Source organism: Excalfactoria chinensis, chromosome 1 (genome assembly GCF_039878825.1).
Source record: "Excalfactoria chinensis isolate bCotChi1 chromosome 1, bCotChi1.hap2, whole genome shotgun sequence".
NCBI classification, from domain to species: Eukaryota; Metazoa; Chordata; class Aves; order Galliformes; family Phasianidae; genus Excalfactoria; species Excalfactoria chinensis.
Genome location: NC_092825.1, coordinates 112,659,720 through 112,672,017, shown reverse-complemented (window position 1 = coordinate 112,672,017; position 12,298 = coordinate 112,659,720). Strand labels below are relative to the sequence as shown.

General features: G+C 37.6%; 1 protein-coding gene across 1 annotated transcript in view; it reads left to right on the top strand.

The window, feature by feature from the left end:
• Positions 1-12,298, top strand: part of PHEX (phosphate regulating endopeptidase X-linked) — an 86,658-nt gene that overhangs the window by 26,208 nt on the left and 48,152 nt on the right. The window contains exons 8-10 of the mRNA XM_072340187.1: positions 3,649-3,742; positions 8,585-8,713; positions 12,119-12,220. Of these exons, the coding sequence (XP_072196288.1) occupies positions 3,649-3,742; positions 8,585-8,713; positions 12,119-12,220 (325 nt within the window). The remainder of the gene's footprint in view (positions 1-3,648; positions 3,743-8,584; positions 8,714-12,118; positions 12,221-12,298) is intronic.

Here is a 12,298-nt window from a genome sequence, read left to right as displayed (position 1 = left end):
GAAGATATTCTGTTTGGAAGGATCTTTATAGATGACAAATGAGCCATTTTTGTAATAATTTATTCTCTGCTCAGGTGTGTTGCTGAACCTTTTAAAACATTTTCAAACTATTGTCTTTAAAAATCATTCCATGTTGACTGTACAATATGGCCACAACTAAGGCTATATTTCAGAAAGGAACAATTCAGAATGTTTTTATGTTGTTGATCTTTGCTTCCAATGACAGTACTTACATCCATTCACAGTATTTGTAAAATTAAGAAGCAGATCAAACAATAAGGAACATAAACACGGTCATTTGTTCTGCCTACAGATTGTCAAACATCCTTGCTTTCCAAAATTCAGACAAATATTGTTAAGTGTATCACAAATTTTAGTTTGCTGAAGAGAGCTTTCTACATTGTTTTGGTTTTTCAGATTTTCTATCTGATAAATTTAGTGATGTCAGTGGAGATAAGTGGTGATATAGTGGATGTGTGTACCAAGAAAACAGAGATACATTTTGTGTGCAAATTCTATTCCATACAACTCTATTCTGCAACTACAGAGTAAATACCTGAGAGTATTTGCAATGAGGTCATAACATTTCCATTTGGGATAAAGTCTAAAAATATAACAAGGATATTTTCTTATGGGTAATCTTGTATTTCATTCTCCGTATGGTATTTAAAAGGTTAAAATAATGCAAATAATATTAATTTGGTTTCATTTTATTAAATATTTCTCTGAATCAATTTTCTAGTTATAAGGGTTATTTTCCCCCATTTCCCTCCCTCTCCTTCCCCCCAGTTACCAGTGCAGGTGCTATAGTTGAAAGCAATAAATAGGATAAGTGAGATGCATCTGCATAATGGAGATGTTTACAGCTGCTGTAGGAAGTAGATTTACTGTTCTCTTGGATCTCAGAATCAATAACAATGCTTTACCTTACTCCACCTTACTGCATATTTGCAGTGTAGAACAATTAATACAGTACTCCTTAATTCCTGCATTATAAAGAGGAATTTTCCTTTGAGAGGGATGGGGGCACTAGATCTCCTTTCTGGTCTTGTGCTTCCTCTGGAAAGTTAGTTGGAGAGTTAAGTTACAGTAATTTAACTGAAACTTGTGCCTCTAGCAAGAGCCTCAAGATTTTCAGTATTTTAATCTGATTCTTGATTCAATTATGAATACAGTTTCCAAAAAGATCTCAAAAACTGTGAAATAGTTCTTTTTTTTTTTTTTTTTTTTTTTTCTTTATTAAAATGTCAATTAATGCAGCTATCTATCTCTTATTAAATCTATCCTCTTTAATTGCCACCATGTCTACTCATTAAAATACGTTACAAACTCTCAGAATTTTACTTGAGCAACCTACTTTATTTCCAGGCAGGGTTGGGCCTTCCTCAGCAGATAACTGTGAACGCTGGTATAATTTTAACTGTCCCAGCACACAAGTTCTCTACCACTTCCTTTGGGAGTGTGTATCACAGTGGTGGTCATATTGGCTCAGAAATGGTCAGCCTACACTTCTTTCTTTAACAGTTGTTTTGAAGTTAAAATAGGGAACTGTGTACTGTAATCTTCCCAAAGGTTACAACAACAAATGCTCTGGTCTCATTGGAAGCTCAGAGAAGATCTGTGTTTTATTTTTGTGTTGGATTTTACTCTGGGTGAAGTGGCTAACATATCTGAGCCTGGTGTTATTTGAATGAAAATAACAATCAAATAGGAACTGAGGGCATTTCTTAATCAAAAAGTGTCATTTTTTAACCTGAATGAAGATAACTGATTTTAACTTCAGATAGCTGATTGAAAAAATAAAAATTGCTCTTGAAATAAGTAAGCAGACCTTAATAAAAATGAAATGCTTGTCCCCCCCCCCCCCCCCCCCCACCAGAAACAAAAACATCAAAACCCACAAACAACAAAACCTTTGCCTACAATCATAACCCCCCAGTCCTGAAGATTTAAATTCTCTTAGGCTTTGAAGTGAAACCCTCCTGTTTTATGCATTGTATGCATGAGTGGATTCAAGTGTGATTACAATCAGGAATTGTTCTCATCTCATCAGAGAGCTAGGTTTTAGGATGTGTCAGCTTTTCTTTCTTTCTCAAATTAAAACAAAGCTCAATTAATTGTGGTCTATTTCCTGAGATAGACATTCCCCTTCATCATTTATGCCTTATACTAAATACAAAAGTTTTTAAATCCCCATGGATATTAATGTCATTGAATAAGTCACCTTTTCAAGACTCATTCTTTACAAATTTCAGTCTTTCATTCACTCACAATTTGACAGAGGATCCTTGACTTGAATGTAAGGGCAAACACCTCCAGATGAGAACAAGAAGTACACAGAAGGAGGAATTGATTTTTGTAGCAATTAAGTATTGAATTGTAACATATAATTGGTTTATGGTAGCTGTCTACTTAACTGATTTTTTTTTTTTTTTTTTTTTTTTTTTTTTTTTTTAGTGGAGAAATTGGATGGAAATTATGTCTTTAAAACTTTCAATACATATACTCAAATATATGTATACACAATACAGATACTAAATTTTAATACATATACTTACATAGGTACTGATTTAAATCGACAGAATTGCATTTTAATAGAGTGAGGAACTGAGTAGGTGCTGTGGGAGCAAGGGTGCTGCTGAAATGCATGAGGCAGGTAATAAGAGGCTGGTGGAATTCAGACAAAATAAATGACAGCTGCATTCTTTGAGTGTTTCTTGCTATTAAGTGAGGAAACTCTACATCATAAAAAAAAATGTGATAATGGGAAAATCTGTGCTTTCTAGTATAGTTGAGTAGGTTGAAATACATTTTTAATGACCCTGAGCATTTTGTCAAAATGATTTAATCATCCATTTAGAGCTAATTGTTTTGTCTCTTGTAATGTATGCTATGCTATAAAGGTATATTACTTGTGGTGAAAGTTTGAAAAAGCTTTTTTCAGATGTATTTTATGAATATTGTGAGGATTTACATGCACTGCATGATGTATTTCTGTAATGAAGAAGGAATTATTGTTTCTATCAGGAAGAAGGGTAAAGTGGCATGAGCACAGAACTGCTCCTGGTGTGGTGTCCCACTTAGCATCTGCACATGGCCAGAGGTACTAGGTTGTGATGTGCTCAGTCACTAGTAGACAATATGTAGCTTTAAGCTGCCTTAAGCCTCACCATCCTCACCTCATTGTTATCTCCCCAGCCGAGGGACCAAGAGCTTAAGCTTGTAGCAACAATCTTTCATGAGCTGGAGGTTTTAGGTAGGAGCACAGAGGCAAAACTCAAGCTCTCTGATTTGGATGAGAGAACGGTATGTGAAGCATCTATCAATGAAACTAATGGAGTGGCACTGCAGGAGCACCTGGCAGTTCCATCTCTACAGCAACTAGAGGTTGAAGAAGCTAGAGTTTTAGTGAAGAGTGAGCTGTTCAGATAGCCCATCATAGCATCTTATAGCGAAAAGGAAACACTTAGGTCAGTACTAGGCTTGTTTCGAGATGCTTGTTGAATTGCCTATTTACAGTGCAATTTTATCTCATATAACCACTGTTGAACATGGAGGTGGCTCAGTCTTGGCTAGACAAGTCTGTGAGTGCTTTGCTTTACATCATATGCATTTCGAGGGCTGACAAAAACATGTCTGATTTAACAGGACTCTTGCCAACTATCTGGTGTGGAGGATGGTTTATTCAAGGTTATTCAACCTCAGTAGACGTTTTCAGTATCGGTGGCTGGAATTTTCTCGGGTAAGTTGAAGTTTTTAATAGCTTTTACAGTGTAATTAGTGTTGTCCCTATCTGTTTCCCTTATAGCTGCTGTTTTCTATTGTTTATATCTTTGCAGAGGATGGTTTTTCCATGCTGGGCAAATTTATTGATTAAGCTTTTTGTAGGAGTCTTCATTTAAAATAATAGAACCATATATATTGTGTGCAACACAAAGGAGAAATATCCTTCAGATTACGCGAGGGAATTTTTGAGACCACAAAAAGCTTAGGCTTTTTATGATAGAACTCAAAAGCTGGAAAGTTATTGAGTTTTGTGCTGGGGCTGTGACCTGCAAAAGGTCAAACATGTTTGACCAAAGTCTGAGCTTTTGAAAAAGAAAAATGAACTCTTTGCACATGCATGAAAACAGCTCTGTCAAAACAAAACTTGAAGGTTTCATCTTTTCTCAGGTTACTCCAAACCATTCTTATGCTGTAATGCCAGCTTTATATGATCTCTAGCATATATATATATACATCAGCTGTTTTCACAGAAAAGCCAATCAGGTACCTTCCAGCTCAGGGACCCCAAAAGGCATGCATTAGTTGCTGCCATAAGCTATGAGACTAGAACTAATTATCTATTAATTAATATGAGTATTTATGTAAAGCACACATTTGATTAAGTGGCTTCTGAATGGAAAACCAACCTGATGATACTGTGGGCAGTGCAAGGGCTCTGTATGCAAACAAAAGATGAAACTGCAACAGAAATTTTTTGTATCTTCTTGCTGTTTCCATGCCATGTTTGGATGGTAATGTTTTTTTGTTAATTATAAGGAAAATAAGCTGCTGGGTTATATCATGACTGTTGTCATGTGCTTCCATGGTTCAACCACCCCCCTGTGCTAGATTCTAGCATTGCCCCCCCCCCCGATAGGGCCAAAAAGCCACCGTGACTCAGCAAGATAGATGGCAAAATGGCATTTATTGGGAGTAATTAACACCTTATATACCTTAATCACTTTGTCTACGCCCCCTGGAGTGTACGTTTGAAATGCGCGCCCAAGATACATCGCAAGGTAAGGGACTGAACAGGGGAGGTACTATCATGTCACAGCTCGAATCCTCATTAACGCCTACAACATCTCACCCTTCCCAAGCACAACAAAGTTTTGCCCCCTTACAGTGTGACTGCTAAAATCCCAATTATAGTCTATTGCAAAGCCTATAGTATTCGGAATACGGAAATACTTAAAGAATCCTAATTGAATTATCCATCTAATTTGCTAATCCTTAATATGCTATGTATAACCTTAATATATACTCTTAATATAACTAAACCTTAATAAACTCTATATAATATAATAGCATAAGGCACAACCATGTTAAGAAAAGCAGCACCACAACTGCATGGAGCAAGTAATTAAATAGTCCTCTTGCCATCAGGAACCATTCGAGAAGCAGTTCTTATCCGTGATGTTTTCCATCCCTCTTCATTCTTCTTAGGCATGATGTATCTTTTCTGTATGGTGAACAGTAGTCAAAGTTTTCTGTCCATAGCCTTGAATGCATCCATCATCTCATAAGCACATGGCAACACATGACATCAAGATACATTGTGGCACCGAGGGACATGGTTAGTGGGCTTGATGGTGATGGGTTGATGTCTGAACTATATGATCTTAGTTGTCTTTTCCAAACTTAATGACTATGATTCGGTGAACAGGAGGCTGCCACAATGGTGCCAGTGATGTGGGGCAGGAGGTGTGGGTGCTCTGTCCTCCTTGGTGAGACACACAGGTGGTAACTGAAACTGAGCTGATAACATATCTAAAAATAAACTAATTCTTCAGTGGAAACTATGTGGAAAAGGCCATATCATATGCGCCTGAATCTGCATTGCTAATGATACCATTTTCTTTATGCAAAAATGTGCAAAACTGGCTGTCAGAACCACAATGACAAGTTTCTAAGTGTGTCCCCTTGTGGAATATTTCTTGCTAGCCAGGTAAAATAGATTGCTGGCCATCAACAAGTCTGCAGTGTATGATTGAATTATATTCTGGCCAGGGAGATTCCTGGAAGGAAACAATATCCTTCAGTTACTATGCTTTTAGATACACTAACTAGGTGCTATCTTTTCTCTTAGGGAGAAATATAATTCAAGTTGTTTCAAAGATCATTAAAATATTGTCATCAAGGATTCACATAAGTGGTTATGAAAACTGAAGGGCAGCTCAGTAAGGGCAGTGAGTCAGCAGCTCGTTCCCATTATCTGCCTTTGGGACCTGGAGAAAGATAGTAAAATGCAGTAAATAGCAAGGGGTAATAGTTAATAGCTGTGGTTAAGTGTGGTGAACAGCTAAGGGAAACAGATTTCACAGGTCAGCAGAAATGACATGAGAAATGGAGTTCGAGGCAAATCTGTTGCTGAGCAGATTGTTCCAGTCAGAGGCTGGAAGACTTGAGATACACAGTTCCTTTGAGATTGTAAAAATGGACTCACTAACCTCCTGGTAAGTGAAGAAAACATTGAGTAATCATACAATTATATGACTATGAGAAGAATAACTGGCCTCTAAAACAAAGGATATGTTTTATTTGTTCACTCATTTGTCATCAGCCTCACCCCTCCTAAGTAGCATTTTTTTCACCGGGTTCTAATTTTCTGTTGGTGTTTTTTACATCTTATGTGCAAAAATCTTGGCACTGAAACACATATCTGGATGGCACTTTGCGAAGAAAGGAGGAAAGAAATGATGAAACTTTGAAAAAGTTCAGATTGAAAAATAAGACAAACCTGCTGACTCTGCAGCAAGTGTTTGATTACCAGATCAGCACCATCAGCAGCTCCTCTCCACTGGCTATTTGAGTTCTAGCAAATGTGTGATGGCTCCTGGGGAAGAGCTCCATTAATTCTCTTGTGGAGCTCTGAATTGCCTGGAGAGGCTTGAAACCTGCTATTTATAGTCACTGTTACTACCTGGAGTATTGCATTGTAGAGTGAAACATTAATATTTGGAGGATAATTTTGAGAGAGCTCAAGTTGGCTCTGGTTGTAACATAAATATCAGTATACAAGCTGTGAGATATTATCTATTCCTCTCAGCTCTAGTTTTATTTGTCTCGGAGCCTGTACTGCCTTTTTGTGCTCCTCACAGTCAAACCTCCCTCAAAATAATAATGATTATTATGTTGTAATAACATGCCACATGCTGAAAGCCAGCTCTGTCTCCTGACTTTCCATGGTTGATGTGCAGACAGAGTTTTTGGAAGGAATTTCAAGCTCTGATAATTAGTGCTATGACTCCCCTTGTTACTCTGCGTCAGGAGAAACTTTCATTGTGGTTTTGCATGGACACTGGAGAGAATTTTTCTTTTCCTTTTTTCCTCTTTTAATAAAGTGATGTGTTATATATGAAAATTGAAGGATTTGGAAAAGAAGTTTATTTTCTAATTTGGCTCTGCTTAGGAAACGATTACCTTATTATGCATCAGTTTACCTAATGTGGTTTCCTTATAGAAGTGTTCTTTCTGTCATTGAAAATCTATTAGCACATACTGTATTAATAAAAAGCATTTGAAAATGCAATTCACTGGTGTATTTAAATATGAGTCATTGATTAAGCTTAATTACAGCCAATATGATGGAGAAAATCAGTCTTTCGACTACCAAAATAGCTGACCTTCAATAGCTGAGAGTTAAGGTAGTCTGGAATTTTCCAAGCAAATTCAAGCTCTTTAGTTTTGCTAGAAATCTTATTTGGAGGAGACTGAGGAAAAGGAAAGGCCTGGTAAACACTAGGGCAGTGCTTAGAGGTCTGTGTAATCTGTGAGAGGCCAAAATGTTATCCTGCCTGACCTGGTTTGGTGTTGACTGTACCCCACTGTTATGCAGCCAGCAGGTGACAGCTACTAAGCTGGGATCTTGTGGAACAAGGCAAGTAAATTCCTGAAGTGGAAAGGGAACTCTCTGAACTTGAAAAAAGAAAGAACTAAAAAAGTTCTTGAATCAGTGCTGCATTTGGTTTTTGCTTACGTGCGCACATTTTGCATTTCGTGTTGCCTGAGTACTTTGTTTTTGCTGAACTCCTTTGTCCAGAAAATGTACTCATATCTGGTAAATGACAACAGTAACAACGTTCAGAAATGGAAAGCAAAGTAGCAACATGCTTAAGCTTCATTTTACCTTGTTCTTTTGTGCATTGGCAGCTCTTGACTATTTCTCTTTTGAAGGTGATGATGCAGTAGGATCATCAGGGCCTCTATTTAGCCACTATTACATTATTAAGCACACAAGCTGCTCTAACAGCACACTGTTACTGTAACTCAGAGGGGAATTTTGAGAAACAAACGTATTCAGTGTTCTTGATGATCCGGACCTGTTTTCTCTCAGAAATGTTTTGTTTGGGAATTCTTTTCACACAGGATGTGGAATAGTAAGTAGAAAGGTGTATGGCAGAAAGGTATGGTTGTGTGTCTACTGGTGTTACACAGCTTTAGGGAGCACAGATGAAATCCTCTATGGGGAATCCTCCAATGCCTTGAAGTAAAAAGTGTTTCATAACGACTGACCTCATATTCTCAAAGGCAGTCTTTTTAGACTTCTCACCTAACCAGCAAAGAGAGAATTTTTTTTTTCTGTAGATATCTCAGAGCAGGTCATCTTGTAAAGGGATGTGCCTGTCCACTGAACACAAGAATACCAGGATTAGCCTAAAGTTAGCAATTGGGAATGCCTTCCCACTGCTGTGGTTCTTTTTTGTTTTTGTTTTTTGTTTTTGTTACTATTTGACATGCATGATTTAACTTGACAAGCATAAGAAATGTAGATGCAGGCTTAAATGCTGTTACGACTTACTGCATTCACTTCCAACAGGTGATCCATGGAACAACCTCTTTACTGCCTCAGTGGGACAAATGTGTGGACTTAGTTGAAAGTGCACTCCCTTACGTTGTGGGTAAGATGTTTGTGAAAGCCCATTTTCAAGAAGACAAGAAAGAAATGGTGAGTCCTCTTAGAAATCTGTAATTAGTGGCTTCCTTATTCTCTCAAAGTTAAAGAAGAAGTGTACCACTGGTGACAAAATTCTTAAAGATGCTTCACTTATTAAGAAAAAAAAAAACAAAAAACAAAAAACAAAAAACAAGGAGAGCACAGAACAAACACAAAGAAATGTCACGTTTCTGTCCATCTGGGCACTGCCCAATCCTTCCACATGAGGCTTTCAGGTAAATGTGTAGACAGTTTGTGTGCATAATGACAAATTATGAGCCAGGCTGTGCAGGAGCAGAGGGGGGGAGCATTGATGAGGCATGGTTCAGTTTAAGGTAATTTAGTAAAGTTCTTACTGACCGGTTAATGACTGGTCACATTTGCTTTGCTTTAGGGCCAACGTTTTAAGGCTGACAGTGCTACAAGCGTACTCAACTGAGAAAACTCAACTGAAGTCTTTACTCAGTAGTGAAGGAAAGTATTCTTTCACATTGTTGACTACAGAGAATAGCTTTTAGCTGGCTATTCATGATCACTGTAAAACTTCAAACACAACTACATTATCACCTCCCTTAATAACATATTCAAATGATTAACAGCCCTTAATGATCACTTATGACTTATTTTCAGATTATAATTTTCTCATTGAGTTTCCCAGTGTCTGCTTTTCAAGCTATTGATTTTCCAACAGCAATCAGTTTGAAATTAACTGATTCAGCTTTTGAACTTAGCTTCTAGCACATGAGAGCTGTATGAGAAACATATAACCATCATGCATTGAGCACAGAAGCTCTGTGATTGTCCTGCAGAACCCTGGCTCAGTAGCTTCAGTTTGCTTGATTTTATTTAGTTTGGCTGTTTTCTTATGGAAGGACTCCATTTTAGACAGACCAACATTTGTCTTGTCTAATATTTGAATTGTTTCCATCTCTGCATTTCTTTTCCTGCTTGCCTCCAGCTGGAGTTTCCTCTCTGAGTTCCAGCTTTTCAGTTCCTGATTCTTTATCAAGTTTTTAATGTGCTATTTGGCAGTTTAGTCACAAAAATATTTCTGGGGTATTAGATAGCGTGACCTCTGTGTAAACGGACTGTAAGAAATACACACTTTACTGAGGATGATCTGTTATTTTGTGTTTGTATATGCAAGGGAAAATGATGAAAACCTGACAGAAATAGAGAATGATTATCTGATGAAATATGACCTAATTAAAATATTTCCTAGTATGCAAATTCCTTTCAGGCCAAGAATTTGAAAAATTATCAAGTTTAAATTCACAGTGACATCCATAGCAAGATATGCATGTAACATTTATAGTATAGACAACATTCAGACCAATAGCAAGCTGTACATGGAGAAAAAATGAGATGCAGGTGAAATTTGCTGCAGTCCTTTTAGAAATCTGCTTTTCAAGATGATCATTTCTGTTGTTATTATTTTCATTTCACTGGTTTTCATTTCTGTTTTTCTTAAGCGCCGAGAAAACCCTTGGGAGAAGAACTCTTATTTGTACAGGTTTTATTATTTTATTCTTCTTTTTGTCCTGGATCAAAAGCAAATCCTGAGTTATGGACAATATGGATTTTCCCCCCATGTTTTGTGACTGATATTTCATACTTTAGAGATTTCCTTCCTCCTTTATCAGGAAAGACATTATTTGTGTCTAAATATAGCACTGTTTCTAACCCAGAGTGCCTGCAGTGTTTCTTACAGCTATGCCTGAGCAGTTTCAGTAATAGCTTTGATAGCAGGAATAGGTTTCTCCTCCTGCCCCCTGCAGCTACAGCTGGTACATAAAGCTTAACTATACACCAGGGCCCAGCTGTATCGCTTGAGTTTGAACTCATAACCTCCAAATACAGGGAGTTCACCTCATTAGTGAGCTAAGTTAATTGAGTCAGTGCTCTGTCATCAATACCTTTAAGGTACCCTATTCCCTGGGATGCTGTTTTCTGTGAATGTTGGCTGTTTAGTCATATTTAATGCTAGATCTGTTCCAGTTGTCCTGTACTGTTGCTAAAAATAAATAAATAAATGAGTTTTTTTTTTTGAAAAGAGGAGAAAAAATCAATAATTAAAGGAGCATTGCTAAATTTTGTCTACCTCCACCACAAATACAGGTTAGTTCCAAATTAAAATACACATCTGATACATAGATGACAATGTAGCTGAAGATAACATTAATTTCTGGGATCTAGCCCCTATCTTAATGACTTTTCAAAGCTACCAGATTTATGGAATAAACTTACATCAAACTTTGGTATGTGAAATCTTCATTCTTTTTAAATGTAACATAACTGATAGCACAGTGGTCCTGTGGTCCTGTAAAACTTCATACAGTGGTTGTCAGTCATGATTTGTACAGTCTCAGTTCTGGGCTGACCTGTGGTGAATCCCTATGTCAATGGCTGAATCCTCCAAAATACCTCACTCTTACAGTGTTTTCAGGGTTATCAGTGTTAAGGTTCCTCCACTGATACAAATAGAAGCAGGTTATAGCCTACACTTTTCTGGTCTGTGTTGCCAAATAGATGCACAGGCATGAGTACATTTCTGCTCTTTAGACCAAAGCAACGCATCCCTTAGCTGTCAGACTCTCTGTTCTTTTCATTTCATAGTTTCCTTGGCCTTTATGCTTACTGAACACTCTTACTATTTCACTTGCTTGTGACATGCTTGTGTTTTTGTATAGTTTTTGAACTACCATTTGTACAGAAGCCACAAAGAAGGAGTAGAGCTAAAATGATTGTGAGTTCTCCCAGGTTTGCACAGATGTAGGCAGTTCCTGGCTGTTCAAGATTAGAGAAGCCACGGTCTCTTTCCTTGCAGTAAGCACAGCTTACTGGCTAAATATTTGAATGCTGCTTTGTATTTGGATCATGATACTCTCAGCCCAAATTCAGCTCTTTGGCAGTATTAGTAAGGAATGTCTCAGTGTGACATAAACTAAGCAAGGCTACAGATGCTCTCTCTACAGAAAAGGCTTTATCTGTGCAAACACTTTGCAGCTGGCTCCTTCCTGCAGGGACTGGTGATCTAGGACCACAGAGACAGAAAGGAGGCGGAAATCTCCACAAATCACTGCAATTCTCCCAGTGTTTTTTTGTTGTTGTTGTTTTGTTTCTTTTTTTTTTTTTTTTTAAGATTTTGAGGCAGGTTTTCTCACAGTCATGACATGAAAGGATCAGCAGCCTGTGTGGTACAATTGAAGGTAATGAAAAGAGGAAGAAACTTGCTTTGAGAAGAATTGTCTGAGGGCTGGAAAAAAGAGAATAAATCCACCTTCAAGAACTGTTAGTGGTGACTGTCTGATTTCGAACCATTCATGGTTTTACTAAGTCCATCAGGCACTGAAACATTTCTTATAATGATCCCGCTGTGGCAGTTTAATGAGGAGAGGTTTACTAACTGTTTTTCAGATGGAAGAGCTGACTGAAGGAATTCGCTGGGCTTTTATTGACATGTTAGAGAAAGAAAATGACTGGATGGACTCTGAAACAAAAAGAAAGGCTCATGAGAAGGTAATAAATATAAATGGAGGGTGGGTAAAGTCCTGTCAGAGTGAAGACTGGCCTTTAGGGAGAACAGAATGTTGTGGA